This window comes from Apium graveolens, chromosome 3 (genome assembly GCF_009905375.1).
Source record: "Apium graveolens cultivar Ventura chromosome 3, ASM990537v1, whole genome shotgun sequence".
NCBI lineage: Eukaryota > Viridiplantae > Streptophyta > Magnoliopsida > Apiales > Apiaceae > Apium > Apium graveolens.
This window is the reverse complement of record NC_133649.1, coordinates 130,349,444-130,365,573: the sequence shown is the minus strand read 5'-3', so window position 1 is coordinate 130,365,573 and position 16,130 is coordinate 130,349,444. Positions and strand designations below refer to the sequence as shown.

Sequence of the window (16,130 nt, the reverse complement as noted above, 5' to 3'; positions counted from 1 at the left end):
TACAAGTCATATTAGACTTCTCGACATACTTCTTGATATTTTTTTATCTGTGACTTGTCGATATCTGACTTAGAACATTTTTCCTAGAACAACATTATTCAACTCCAAGTTTCTATACTTCTCTCTGAGGCATGATTAACAATGATCTTTTTCCAGAGTTTATTCCTTAGCTTGATGATTGTTCATAGAAAAAAAATCCTCCAATATAATCTACTTAACAGTTTTACAGACTCAAAAAATACAATTACAGAATACAATTAGATTATCATACAACTTATTCTTAGGGTTCTCAGAATGACTTAGTCTTGTTATGTACAAGCATGTCTTGCACAACAATCTCCCCCAATTTGTGAGAAGATTACTTGTCCAAATTCATACCTGATAAGAAGACTAACCCCAAACTAAAATTAAAGAAAATAAAACTAACAAAATCACAAAGTACAACTTTTATATATTCTTGCAGTTATATACATAATTGAGTTACATGATTATCTGAATTTCGCATAGCCTGGTTTTTCTCTAATTAGATCTTTGAGTCTGACTAGGCACTCAAGTTTTTCAATGATTTCAGTTCCTCTTAGAGCTACTACCAGCTTGAGCCATTCACTTAAGGAATAACTGCCAAGATGATTTTTTATGTATCTTGATAGCTTGTGAGTCTTGATGTACAGAAACACACCATTTGGAGACACCCTGCTCAATCCCTTACGCCGTGCTCCCAAGTTTTTTATGGAAGAAAAGAACGGAAGAGAAGAAAAAGGTAAAGAAGAGAAGCAAAAAAAATTCTTTAAGATGTTCTTAAGTTATTTCTTGTAAAGTAGAGAAAATTTTTAAAAATATTAATTTGGAGGGAAATATATTGAAAAGTATGTGAGGGTTTTTCCCCAAATCATCCCATTTTTTGGAAGAAACTTTTAGATGGAAAATTTTGAAAATTTTCTCTCTCAGTCTTTTCTCTTCTCTCCTGAAAAAATTCGGGAGCATGACTATAAAGGAAAATTATAAACATTTATTTTCCGTTCTTTTCTTTTCTCTCCAAATTTTTAACTCGGGAGCACATCGTTAACCTCTAATTTCATTTGACCTTTGCTCAAACATCTCAATTTCCAGGGCTTCTAGAAATTCAGCAAACTCCTTGTCAAGGAAAGGGCCTTCAGCTGCCATCTTGAGTATTTCAAAACCAATTACATCTTCACTTTGACTTGGTTGTCTTGATTTTATCTTGGGCTCTATCATCTCCCCCTTAGGCTTGGTGGCAAGCAAGGTTGAAAGTTGAGGGATCTGGGCCCTTACCATCTGTGGTGTTTCCTGGAGTGGAACCTTTAAAGTACCCATAATACCTCCTAGAGACACATTGGTATGAATTTGAAAGTACTTTCGGGAGTCTATTAGGGGCTTGATGTTCCGTTGTTGACTTTGAACTAAAGCTGTGAGTTGAGAGACTTGAAAAGTAAGAGAAACATTAGAAGCTTGGAGTTCAGAAATTTGACTTTGGAGGGATTGGATTTAAAAAGTTGAGGATGTGGAGGGAGCTTGTTGAAAGAGCTGTATTAAGAGTATTTAGCACTACATTTTTGACTTCCTCCATTACCAATGTAGATAGTTCAAATCTAGCTTTGTATAGCTGCTCCAACTTGACCTTGTTGTCATTATTGTTTATAATTTGTTGTTGAATCACATTGTGCAGTACAATGAAGGAGTTCATTAGCTTCTTGATACTCTCTTCAACAAGAAGGATAGTGAGAGCTTGAAGTTTATCTGATAACTTGATGTATCTTATCTTCATGTCATTCAGTGTAGGCATCAGTTCATCAATTCTCTTGTTCACCAGTTCTTTGATTGCACCTTGATGACCATCCAGAGTCTATTCTATAAACTTGCCAATAAAATTGAAGGCTTTGAGTTGAGCTTTGTATACTTCTGTAATGGCATCATAAACTTCCTGTGAACTGGGCACCTTAGCATTACTTCCAAGAATTGTGATGTACTCCTCCCTAAACTTGGTAAGTGCCTCCTTCATGTCAATAAAAAATGTTTTGGAGGCTCGGGCATCCATATTGCCATCTCTGTCAGCTTCATTCATAATTTTATCTTGTTGTTTTTCAACTTCCTCCCTATAGGTGAGAAAAATGGCTTGGTAGTCTTGGTTTGTCATGTTGGACGTGAGAAAATGTTGAGAAATATTAGCAAACCCTTCAATTTGATCTACCAACATCTCATCTACAGTTTGAGTTAGAGTTTGAGTATCTTGTAGCCATTATGATAAGAGGTGTGAAGGTTGTGCAGAAGTTGAAGGTTGGTTAGGGTCAGTTGTGATTTGGGTTGAGGTGGATGGAATTGAAGGTAGGGTGATATATATGACTGGAGTCATAGTTGAACTCACGGCTGTAGATGTGGTTGTGACAGTGTGTTGTTCACTAGGTAAGTGAATCTCCACCGGAATTGGAGGGGATTTGACCAAGTTACTGTCATGTACCATAGACTCAAATTCTTGTTCCTCTTACAGGGAACTGACACTTGAATGTTCTTGAGTACTTTCCTCCCCAATACCTGGATCGTTGGCAATTGAAAACCTAGCTTCAATTGTCAAGGGAATTTTAGCTAGGATTTTTAGGGGAGTTGTTTTTTCATGAGAAACCTCCATTTGAATCGGAGAGGATTTGAGTAGCGCCCCTTTAAGAGTACTACCCTCAAACCTATCAGTTTATGAATACTGTTGTGCACATGAAGGTGCATTAGAAACTTGCACAAGGTCTTTAGTTAAAACTGATGAAACCTCTGTGTTTGTGATAGTGTCATCTAGATGTACCTCAAAATGTAGTATATCACCATCTAAAGATTGTGTTTCAGTGGTGATCACAGTTTCATGAACTATGTCACTTGATTTTGGCAGGACTTGAGAAAATGATTCAAGTCCTTCATTAAAATTAGAAGAAATTTGAGAAATGATATTTGTGAGCTCAGGCATGAGTATTGGCAACTCCCCCTGAATATATGAGGGAGTTTCAATAGATGTGCTCTCTATGTGTGTGCCATCCAAGTTACTTCTTTCACCCACTTGAGAGTACTCATGAGGGGGTGCAGACTCATTACATGGTGTATTGGGGAGAATGCTTGATTCAATTGTGACACCTTGTTGAGAAGATGCCACGAGAGTCTGTTTAAGCCCTATTTGTACAACTGCATATTTTTTAGAAGATGCAGAGGTGGTCACTTGAGTGGTCAGCTCAATTTTCTTTTGCTTCTTTGGCTTTTTGACCAAGGGTTACACAGTTTCTGTTTGATCCTTACCACTCTCACTAACTACTACCAGAGTTGGTTGCTTCCTCTTCTTTTTACTAACTCCATCCTTTTGAGAGGATGAAGCAGTTGGTGTCCTAGCCTCTAGTGGTTTTAAAAGAAGGTTTTCAGCTATGGAAGGCCCATATGGGTTGTCCTGTTTGGGTGCTTCTACAAGAGCAGGAGCCATAGGTGTACAAGAAATAGCACTAATTTTCATATCAGGCATAGGATAAGGATAAGTTCTAAATTTCTCCAACATGAAGTCAGTGACATTTAGACTGGCCTTTACCTAATTCTTTGTAATTAGTGAGCCAAATAGAGTTTTGGACACTTGTTTGCAAATGCCTATTTGGTTTCTATCTATACCATCTAACATATGTATGTCATTAACTTTATGATTTAAAGCAGTCATAATAAACCTAGGGAAGAAGAGTTTCTTACCCCTGCTTACCAATGACACAGTGAGCCTGGTGCTTAGCTCCTCCAAGATCAAGCTTTCAACATTGAGATATCTGTTGTAGGCCATTGAATACACCAATTTTTGAACCACACTAGAGATGTTATCATAACCAGTCTTCCTATATGTAAAGGCCATCAAAATTGAGTCAAAGACAAAGGACCACTGTCTTCTCAGATTCTTCTTGTTGAGCCTAGCCAAGTCTATCTTCTCATTATAGTTGATGAAGTCCATGAATTCAGCCAACTCTTGAGTGGTAGGAGCTTCAACCAAATTGTCTGTAGGGATGCCCAGTGCTTTTTTGATGTCATCTGCATTGAACTCAACATCCATACCCCTTATTGTGCAGTTAACCACAATGGAAACTGCTCGATTATTATGAACAATCACTACACCATTGATTACCTATTGTTACTTCTCAGCAGGGGTGTTACCTTATAATATGTTACTACAGGTATGAAATTTTTACTCTATCACAACACCGACACTAAGGGGTTACTAAAACTGTACAGACTTTATCGCCATAACCCACTAAGGTGTTATGCAGCGCAACATATGACATTATGTTGCTATAGACCATAAATAAAGAAAAATATTAAAATTTAAACCAAAAATTAAATTTATCTTTAGAAATATTTACTTGGATTAAATAAATGAGTTAAAAAAACTTGGATAAAATAATTCATTTATTTGTCTTATAAAGCAGAAATATGTCATATAAATAAATTTTTTACACTTTATAACTATAAAAAATTGTTTAATTTTTTTAATTTTAAGTAATTTTTACTAAAATGACTATAAAATATTTATTTTCTAACAGTTAGAGCATGTAATCCCCTTATATTTTTTTAAAAATGAATAAGTAGTTTTATTGTAGTAATTATAATTTAAATAATTAAAAAGATTATAATATTTGGGAAAAAAAAGAAATAGTGAAAATTATTAGATGGGATGTGCTGGTAATGCTAGAGGCTGGGCTGGACTGGGCTGGGGAGTTAATGTTAACAGTTCGGGCGACCAATTTTTTCCTGAAAAAAGACGGGGAATGAAATTTTTTTCAGACAAAAGAAGAAGGGGGAAAGTATAAACAAAGGGTAAAAATTAGGGCTTGAGGCGGCACACACAAAGGGATGCTAGTTGGAGGCGACGGATTCAGAGCAACATTCAAAGCATCATTCGGGTTCAATTAGGGTTCAATCAGTGTTGTTGAAGCATATTTGTGTTTGCTTTTGAGGTATGAACTATGTCCCTCTTCTAATTTTATGTGCAGCATATTTTTTTGGATATATGTTTTGTGTTTACATGTAGTGAGATGGTTTAATTGGTCTCTCTCTCTCTCTCTCACACACACACACACACACACATACACACACACACACTCTCTCTCTCTCTCTCACACACACACACACTCAATTTCTCTATTTATTTGATATATGTTTTGTGTTTGTTGAAACCTCTCTGTTTATTTCTATGTGTATTTTGCATTTTGTATTTCGTCTTCTCGAATTGGATTTATGATTGCCGCGTGCTTATTAGATATCGATATTTTGAGATTTGTATTAACGTTGAATTTAGCTGATGGAAACTCGAGTGTTCTTAATGTCACTATGTTTCTCTCACTCTCTCTGACCTCTCTTTCTCTCTCTCACTCTCTCTAACCTCCTTTTCTCTCTCCCTCTCTGTCTACCACTCCTTCTTTCTTAACTTTCACTTTATCTCTTATCGCCGAATTATGTATGATTACGAGAGCATAATTTTTGATTTATGAAAATGAGTCTAAATATACAGAAATACAAATTATACTATAAGTAGAATTATAAGGCTGTTAGTTATCGGAAACTGTTTATCCATAGTAAAAAATAATTGAAATAAAATAAAATAAATGATGTTAGTAGTAGTACTTCTTTATTTGTAATGTTACACCCGGTATTTCATTTAATCTTTAATTGAGTATTATATAATTGTAATGGAGTCATTTATAAAATTATATGGATATGTGCTTGTGTACTTGGATTGATGCATAATAAATGTGTTAAATTATTTAAGAATTTAGAAAGCAAGAAATTTATTATTTGTTCTTTTGTGTGATTTATAAAGTGTATTTCATTATTAGAGAAAAATCATTTTAAAAATATTTTTTAAAAGTGATCTTATAAAATTTCTAAAATTCTAAGCTATTTTATGATATCACTCTTGTAATTTATAGAGTTATAATTTTATTAATAAAATTTATTCTTGTAATTGATTTGAATAATAATTAGTAAATTACTCCATTTCCCATGAATGCATACTACTCCCAATACAAAGACAAAGACACAATTGGAGTTTCCAAATCCCACTAACCACTCCTCCACTAGCCAAATGACTCAAATTACCTTGCATGCAAATCATGTCTAGTAGTGGGAGAGGGATAGTTTGGTAAATAAATTATCCACTCACTCTTTGCATGAGGATAAAAGTAAAAAGAAATGATCAAGTTCACTCCAACACTCAAACTCACCACACTCACTCCACTCTCTCTCCTCTCCTTTCTCACCCACTCGGCCGAACACCCCCACCCCCCATCTCCTTCTATTTTCATCCAATTTTCCACCTTCTTTTAGGGTAATCTCACTCCCTACACTTAGTTTACTCACTTTCCAAAGCTTTTATGTTGAGAAGTTGATGTTTAATGGCTGCATGGTTGTGTTTTTGTTTAAACTCAAGAGAACACCTTTGATTCTTGTGAATCCAAGGTTTTCTCCGCGAGATACATTACTTATGTGCTAGTAACATTTATTTTGTTAATGAAACTTGATAAAAACACTTTGCATGTTAGTGATCATTCTAGATATAGCTATTTTTAGTCTTGCATTTTGATTTATAATGAGATTTTGATAAAAAACTATGGTACCTTTGCTAGTATATTCGAAGGCATGCATGTATGGTTAAACCCTTGAATTTCGAATTTATTTGTGCATAATATGAGTTGTTACCATGTTCTTTTGTTAAAATTAGCTAAGGTAAGTTAATGTGCATGATCATGGTTGTTGGTTAAGTGTTATAAGTCGAATTTGTAAGATATAATGTCTCTTGGTAAGTCGAAATTTTGATGATTATTAACTTATATTATTTTTGATAATCTGTTTGCATGATGGTGCACTAGGGTATGAATGATCTACATACTTGGTGAAGCATTAGTGAAGTAGGGTTGCTTGGTTAAAGGTTGAGTACTTAGTTTTAAAGTGGGAATTAATGTGGAAAGGTATAGAGCTAAACACTTCATTTTTTCAGATTTGCATACTAGTTGTAGGTGAGTTTTGAACGGGCATTACTTAGGCCTTGGGACACCCGAGCTACAGAGAGTTAGGACTTGATATATATTTGAGTCCAGGAGCAATAGATTTATAAAAAACTTACCATTTAGTGAGGTGCAAAAGCGAAAATGCTAAATCTGCCAAAATAGGGGACAATTTAGGTTTAGTGTAGTTTTGAGGTCATAAAGTGATGTTATGTGTAGTCCCTAATTAAGCCTTGATTAGTACTGATACTAGGAAGTCCAGGGAAGGTTTTCAAGTTGAAATATGCTGGTTTAGAGTTAGAATCAATGGTTAAAAGTAAATAAAAAACAAGGCAGTTTTTAAGTCACCAAACATATTTGTGTCAACTTTGAGGATATGCCTAGGGAGGCCTAGGTTAGACCTTGATTTTATTCCAAGTGCATGAGTTAGATTTAGGTCTTAAGAGTCCATTGAGATAGTTTTTGGAGAAATTCCTAGAGTAGAAGAGTGTCAAAGACCCTAAGTCACACAAGGTGTCACCGAGGGAATGCAAATGAGAACGCTATGACTTGGCATTTAATTTTGTGAACCCCTATGAGCGAGGCCTGGGTAGGCCTTAGTGTTTAAATTTAAATAGAGGTCAATAGAAGGTAAGGCCATAGGTATGGTCGAGAGAAATGAGATTACCAAGCTTAGGCACTTCAAGTTTTGAGACTAGTAAAGTTGCACTATGTTAGTCAATTGGTGGAGATTAGATGAGGGAGATCATTCAATACTCAATGATGCACCAAGGATAAATAATAGATTACATATACTTAACTGTGAATATGTGCTCCAAGGTGTAAAAATGATAATATATAGTATTGTATGTAGATTTGAGGTCTTATACGAAATAGGACACTAAATGCTACTTTGAGTCAAATTGTGCATTAGCAATAGGGTCGATTGTTCTTATAAGAGTCTTTTATAATTAGAGTTATTATTATTATGTAGGATCAAGTGAAGATAGGAAGCTTTCCATCAAGGTCGAGTAGTTCTCCCGGTTGCTCCTAAGCCAATTCGAGTTCTAGATAAAGCCTTCTTTAAGGCAAATGCCCCTCCCTTGTCAAATCTATTTTTATGGAAGTATTATGAACCATTATTTTTGGAAAATGATAGTATTCTTGCTTAAAGATATTGATATTGTCATTACCAAGATATATTGTTGCAAGTACCTTAATCTTAAATTGAGTTATTATAATTGTCATGCCATGCCTATGATTATCGTAATTATTCCAAGTTTATTTATGCACTAATAAAGATCATTCGCTTATATACGTCTTGCCCCAACATGACTTAGTACCTATAATTGATATACTCCGATTGCTTGTACCGTACCAAAATACCTTCGTAAGCTCAAGTATTTCAATTTCCGTGATCATAAAACCACTATTGATCTGATACTATATCCTTATACCACTAAAACTTTGAGATATCAATAATCCAACTTCATACTGCTTCATTAGCCCTTTATTATCATACCCAAACTTTTTGACTAGATATATGCCATGTACTACACTCAAAATTTGAAGATCCCTACCTTTATTGATTATCGTTATGACTCTTTTTCAATAATTTTTTCCTTAGTAGTTAAACCATTGATACTCATCATTGATGACCCTGCTAGTGAGAAGAATATTCATTTCTGATAACAGTTCCATAACTCAAATCCTTAAATTATAATTTAAACTCTATTTTTTAGAATCCTTGTAATTTCTCCCTGTCATCAGTTTTATAAAAGATAATTGCTTTGCAAATAAAAGAATGTTTTCTTGAGATTGGTGGATTGGACTAAGACGCAAGTCCCTTTCACACATACTATATTAGGCTTAAAAGTTGCCTAGGGATACCAATTAAATTTTTTTAGAACCCAGCGAGGTTCGGGATTACTTCACGGCTGATCACCGACTGTAATCCGTAGCGTCATAAAATAATTTTGAGCAATGATTAAAAATGATCATGACTTGAAAATGATGCCATCCACTTCAATTTTGAATTATGAATTGCTATGCTATTAATTTCTATCTTATGATATATCTTGCTGAGAGTTTGGCTTACTTCTACTATTTATCCATGTTATTTCAGCTAGCAAGTATGGTTAGATTCAAGTAGACTGCTCGTAAGTCCACTGGAGATGCTGAGGCTTATGTGAGAGCTCAGGTAGTATAATTGGCGTTTGTGTGAGGACCGGTAGTTATGTAAAAGTTGTAATAGTTGTTAGTGTTGGACTGTTCAAACACTGAACCTTTTGCAATCTTGGATTTATTGTAAACAACCGTTTGTAATAATTTTATATTTATCAGTTGTTATCTTTTAGTTTTATTTTCGAGATGTGACAGGTTTTGGTATCAAAGCTAAAGTTTAGAGTCCTTGAACAGTCCACATAGGTTATAGGATATATATATAGGAAATATGAGAGTGTAAGTAGATATTATTCGAGTAAGTCGCTAATATTTTCCTTCGTATATCTTGTTTCTTAGCAAAAGTTGCATTCGTCCTCGTCCTCGGCGCCATCCGAAACTATTGCTTTATATGTGTACGCTAACTTGAGGCTTCAGTTTGATAGGCTCCAAGGGAAGTAAGACCGACTTATGGAGTGACTCAATGTAGCTTTTCAGGATGATACTCGGCTTAGGGAGGAACCTAAGGCACAGTTGATTGAGAGACTCGAGTCCTTGACTCAGTTCGTTAACATTAATCTCGGGGAGATGCCAGCACACCGTGACTGCATCAGCCAATTAACCATCCAGATGGTAGCAAATGAACTTCAGGGCATTGTGAAGGTACTTCAGGGGGAACAGTGGGAAGAGATCCTCATAGCTCGAGATGATAACGAGGAGACTTAGGAAGATGACCGTTAGGCCGTATTAGGAGCCAGATTCCCTATTTCCTTTCCAGTTGGTTATCCTTTATGTTGTTGTATATCTTGAACTATGTATTTTCCTTATTTCCTTTCAGAACTATGATGTTGTTGACCTTTAAATTCAAACCTTATTTGGTTATGTTATAAGTTAAACTTTATTTTAATGATTAATGCACTACCGCTTCATTTCAGTTTCGCTTTCGTTTCCATATTTGGAATTGTATATCACCTTTATTGCTAATAATCAAAAACCTGAATGCATTTGATCACCTTAACTTGTAACACCTTGAATTTGAAATAATTGCCATATCCATAACTGTTTTGTTAAACCTTTTATTTCAAAATCATGTCACCTAAAAAGACGCAGCAAACCAGTACTTCTATTGCAACCGACCCTAATATCCTTCGAATATTGGAAACCCTGCAACAACAAACCAATGCAATTGCTCAACTACAACAAACTCTTCAACAACAATTCCAACAACAACAATTTCAAAATCCAGAGAATCATTATCATTACCAACATCAAACAGACCCACCAGTACCACCTCAACCAGTTGTGACTTTTAAAGCTTTTCAGAATGTGAACCCTCCAGCTTTTCATGATACCACTGATCTAGTTGTAGCCAACACCTGGATAAGAGAAATGGAAAGATCTTTCGAGTTGGTTCAATTAGGGGAGGATCAGAAGACTATATATGCCATGTATTTTCTGAAAGGGGAAGTAATTTATTGGTGGGATTCAGTTAAAGCTTTGGAAGAGGTTCAACCAGTTACTTGGAAAAGATTTAAGGAACTGTTTATAGAGAAGTATTATACCAGGTATGTACATAAGCAAATGAAAGTAAAGTTCCTAGAGTTGAAGTAAGAAAATATGACAGTCTTGGAATATGAGAAGAAGTTTACAGAATTATCGAAGTTTGTGACCAAGTATGTGGGTACCGAAGAAGAGAAGGCTCAAAGGTTCCAACAAGGGCTCGAATATTGGATCCGAGATAGGGTATCAATGTTTGAGGTTGATACATATACAGGATTAGTCATAAAGCGGCCTTGATCGAAAGTAACGGAGTAAAATCTAGGAATGAAAGAGATAACAAGAAGACGAAAGTGTTTTATCAGGGGGAAAAGTCAGAATTAGAGAGTTAGTCAAATAAGAATATGAAGATAATTGGATTCCAGAAAGGATGGAATGTACAGAAGAAAGGAGAATTGAATAAGAGGCAAGATAATAGAGGGAACAATCAATAAAATCAAGGACTAGCAAGTGAGAACAGGCATCCAAGAGTTGAATGCAAGCATTGTGGAAAGAAGCATGTGGGAATTTATAACAAGATTAATATGACATGTTATCGATGCAATCAGAAGGGGCACTTGGCAAATGAATTTGAAGATCAGAAGATGGAAGTTACATGTTTCAAGTGCGGGAAGCCAGGACACACGGCTAGGGAGTGCAAAATGGCAGGACCAATCAGAAATACACTACTAGAAATATGGGATCAGACATCGGTTCAGAACCGATGTTAAAAAAAATCTGAACCGATGTCTTCGCGTGTGATGTTAAATGTCATCAGTCTTTGACATTGGTTAACAGCCGATGTCTATTACAGTGTTATATATCGGTTAGATTAGTTGACCGATGTGAAATGTTTGATCAACATCGGTTAGATTTGTTGACCGATGTGAAATGTTTGATCAGACATCGGTTAAATTAGCCCCCCGATGTGAAATGATGGATAAGACATGGGTGTTCTTCACGAAACCGATGTTAAATCTTTTTGTTTAACATCGGCCAATTTCTCAGAACCGATGTCAAATGGCTATTTCACATCGGGTTTTTTAGTTCTTTTTCATTTAATATTATTTTACATGATGTCTTTTGTACATTTTTTACATCGGTTTACATTTACCATTGTGATGTTAATGTGGTATAAATTACATGCCATCCTGGTCCTGTTTTACAGCCACATGAACCAATTGCATTTACACAACCAAAAAAATACCAAACAATGAAACATCCAACCAAAAACATCCAACAGAAACATAAAGCTACATTGATACCAAATTTCTTAACATACAATATTCCAATAATCAATTTGGACATACATTCCAAGTCTAAAATAAACATCCCAACCAATAACAATAAAATAACTTAGTTATCCAGACTCTTTTAACTAAGGACTTGTCAAGAGTTTATACATTGGTGGTCATCATCAAAATCTTTCCACGCATCACAAAAAGCATTTCATCAACTGGATCAGCTTCACGGACTATGTAACTCTTCTCAGTGTAAAGAACTGGCTTAAGTCGATCACACATAGCATCCAACAATTGTTCATCCATGCTTGCACACATTGGCCCCTACAAGCCAGGATTGAGGGTCAGGGGAGCCAAAATACAAGCACTGTAAAATATTTGGCAACTTTATATAATTTCATTATCTAGTCCAGATCTATATTTTTTTATATTTCAACATTATGTAATCCAATTCTGCAGCGTAGTATAGTATTCACATAAAATGCAGTTATCTAAAAATCAGGCTACGCGGTAAGTACTGAATAGCACCGCCTTTGTCTAGGCTAGAAAATGTTTTGCATCAAAGAGACCGTACCAACAGAAACGTAAATATAGTACTAGCAGGAGACATAAGATATGCAACATAAATGTATCAAATGAAAACATAAATCAGAGCTAAAATGTACAGCAATGTGCTAACTTGTTGCATTGCACTTAGCCACTTACTCTAGTCAGTAAATCCAAACAAAGATGGCGGTTTATGTCCCTTCACACATCCTTAGGAAGGTCACGGATGAGAAATTCCTCATCAACTCCTCTGGTTTCTTTCCATTGGTAATGTTCGTAACATTTAATCCTCTCCCTTAGACTCTCTGGGAGTATATGATGTGACATCCATAACTCAACATCTCTCCTTTTTACCCTCATCTCCTCTTCTCTGATGGTGATAGACTGCAAATATTTCTATAAAAGCCAGAATTAGAAAAAGTATTAATAGATCCATAAGCCTGGAGAAATTACAGAGCTTAGTGATGGTAGAGTAGGTTTACTCTGGAGTAACAAGTCCATAGAATAATGAGCAATAGTCTTTTTAATTGTTTACGTAGTGATAAAATGTATGATAGTACAAGAGCATGAAAATATGGAGAAATCAAGACCACCACTATCCACTAACGGACCAATGCAATCACATTCTCTGTGCACGCAGATTATATGACATAATTATCATTATGCAGTAGGGTTCATATTCCACACAAGATCAAAAAAAATTATACGAAGTATCTAATCAGATAATATTTACCAAAACCACATCAGATGATATTTATGAATGGAGTTCTTACTTGGATCATTATCTATTTTTCTTCTATTATATTCTTCAACAGAACTTTGAGAGCTTCATTTGTAGCTTGAGCTTATTCTACTTTGAAATCTTATAATAGCAAGAGATAATCCAGACAAAACAAACATATGTAAAATAAAGCAAAAGAAGCTGCTCCATCAAAAAACAAATACTAGAAGACCTATCTTACCCCAGTCAGAAGACCTATCTTACCTCTGTTTTATTGATGGATATGTGCTCGTGTAAATGATAATTGATAAGTTGGCGTTTATCAAAATAAATACCTGCAAAGCTTTCTTCTTAAATCTGTTCATCAGAGAGAACTGCTTGAGCCGTGTTCTCACTATATCTCCCAATGGAACATTGAGGCCTTCTTTGCATTTTGTATCCACGGATGTTCTACCAATAAGTGAAAAAACAAAGACCTTTAGAAAATTTAGTGGTGGTAATGACGTAACAGAGATTCATTTAATTTACTTTAAGAAATCCATTTTGTTAGCATGAAGACCAACAGACTCAGAGCCCGGTGTACAGGCATCACATTTTTTCCATCTAGCAGGACACTAATCAATCTAATTCCTACTGGGAAGCGGAGAGTTGCATATTATTTTACAGGCCATGGTGTTATCAGGTTAAAGGGATGATCCTGTTAGCGAAAAGAGTGCTAATGCTACAGGTTTAGTAGGTTCAGTTTCTAGTACATTATTAGTTTTAGCTAGCTATCTGGACAAGAAATTGGAAATACTACAAGGTCTCGCACTCCCACTCTCACTTTCAAAATAGATAATATGAGTAGGCGATTTACATACAAAGAAGCATCAGGAGGCCACAAGTCCCCACAAAAGCTTAAAAATAACTATATCATTGTAGCTGTCTCAGTGACTCTTGCTAAAGAACTACCAAGAACCTGTTTAGCTGTCAAACGCTCTCTTGGGTCTGGTTCTAGCATCTTCCGAATGAGACTTTTAGCATTGTCAGAAATCTGAGGCCAGGGTTCCCTCTTAAAATAAATTTCTGCAATAATAAGGAAAAATAAATCAACATGCATAAGCCACTTCATAAATTATTTTACATAACAAATATTATCCAACTGAAAAAGAGAAACAGAATGCATGTTACTAAAAGAACACAAGTATGATCAATAAAAAATCTACCTGCCCAGAAGGGAGAAACCCCACATAGAAGAATATAAAGTATCACTCCTGCACTCCATACATCAACCTCCAGACCATAGTTTCTTCTCACAACTTCTGGGGCCATATAGTAAGGACTTCCAACAATTTCAGAAAACTTCTCACCTTATTGAAAAAATGCAGAAATAATTATTAAAAAAATTGATGGATAAGTGCTCGTGTAAATGACAATTGATAAGTTGGCATTTATAAAAACAAATACCCGTACAGTTACGACTTCACCCTAGTCAGAAGACATATCTTACCTCTGTTTTATTTCGGACACGGTTGTAATATGTTTGATAATTTGAGAATTGTGCATTTAAGTTGTTTTTAAGTGATATAAGAGTATCATTAAGTTTTACAAGTGTATTTGATTTGTCTATTTAGGTCAACCATTTAAAATATGGTATTGTGGTATATAGAAGTTCATAAAATAGTTGTACTGTATTTATTTCTACGATGTAAACCTAGAGAAACATAGTGCGACATCTTCTTCATCCTCCTCCATCATTAGTTCTTTGTAATCGTTTTGTCAAAGCTCCAAAATCTCCAGTACAAGCGCCCAATCTCATGTCAAGCATCCAAATGTCTCTCACCCTTCCTAACATTCTCCTATACATGACCAATCTTGTCCTATTAGTATAACCATCTTGAGCAAGATACCTAGCCAACCTGTTCTTACTAGCACTGACAACATTAACCTTTAAGATCAAGTTTGGATCCTTCTTCCTTTGTTTCAACTATTGAACCAGGCCTGCATGATTTGGGTCCAAGAATCACCTTCAGTCCTCCCATTCCTTTAACAGTTTCTGAACCTGTTTGCCTGGCATTTAAATAAAAAATACAGAACATATAAATTTCTTATATTCATATCCAAAATAATAGAAAACAAACTGAATCAGCTTTCCGTCTCTTCCATTTCGATTGATGTTCACTTGTTTTAATGAATATAAGTTTAGGATATGTTCTTGAATCATGTATTACCAGAAACAAAACGAATTGCATAGAAGCTCCTATACATTCCAACAAGCATACGGGCAACAAATTCACCTTAACCTGATAACGTGCCAGGGACCAAAAGTCAAGTAATGGGATTTCACAATATTGATAAGTGGACTCCACATTTACTAATTAAGCTCCAATATACGATATCATACACAGGATGAACAACACCTGTAAAAAACTAGTAACCTATGATCATCCTCGCAGCAATAACCAAACTACATGACCAGATTCGGATGCCTTAGCTCACCTAGAAAATTCACAGTATATAAAACAAACCAAAAGTCAATTACATCACAGTACATAATAATTAGACTAACAACAAGTAATATGAATTTGAAGACTCACTAGCCACTCACAATGACCCTGGAGCCCTTCCTTATAAGAATCTTAAACGCAACTGGAAGATATTTCAAACCAAATCTAAGATTCTCATCAATATTTCCCTTGTAAACAGTACCAAAACTGTCTTGTCCAAGTATATAATCCGACCGTAAACTCCCAAAAACCCCCCAAAAAAACCGAACATAAAACCCAAAAAACCACGTTTCTTATATACATGCACAAAAGAGGGAGATAGAAGAATATACCTCAAAGTTCCAAACCTCCAAACCGTGAACCTCCAGATGCTCCAAAACCTGAAAGTTCCAAAGCATCAAATCTGTGAACCTCTGGATGCTCCAAAGCTTCTACTAGTTTA

The 16,130-nt window shown here is 35.3% G+C and overlaps 1 protein-coding gene across 1 annotated transcript; it reads right to left on the bottom strand.

The window, feature by feature from the left end:
* Positions 1 to 10,250: 10,250 nt before the first annotated feature.
* On the bottom strand, positions 10,251 to 15,223 carry LOC141714579 (calcium-dependent protein kinase 13-like). Its single transcript, XM_074518092.1, has 6 exons — positions 15,130 to 15,223; positions 14,408 to 14,551; positions 14,161 to 14,267; positions 13,538 to 13,678; positions 12,098 to 12,259; positions 10,251 to 10,322 (listed from the first exon to the last, which is right to left on the bottom strand). Exons 1-6 carry the CDS (start codon positions 15,221 to 15,223, stop codon positions 10,251 to 10,253), a joined length of 720 nt encoding a protein of 239 aa, XP_074374193.1.
* Between the last annotated feature and the right edge of the window lie 907 nt (positions 15,224 to 16,130).

Bases quoted from the DNA above. Each gene is read 5' to 3' on its own strand.
- LOC141714579 (XM_074518092.1), bottom strand. From the start codon at position 15,223: ATGGGAGGACTGAAGGTGATTCTTGGACCCAAATCATGCAGGCCTGGT. The intron at 13,679-14,160 runs GTTCTTGGTAGT...AATTTTCTAAAG, and splicing joins AGCGTTTGACAGCTAAACAG to GTCTTTGTTTTTTCACTTAT. The intron at 12,260-13,537 runs GTATTTATTTTG...CCTGGCTTGTAG, and splicing joins TTAAGAAGAAAGCTTTGCAG to GGGCCAATGTGTGCAAGCAT.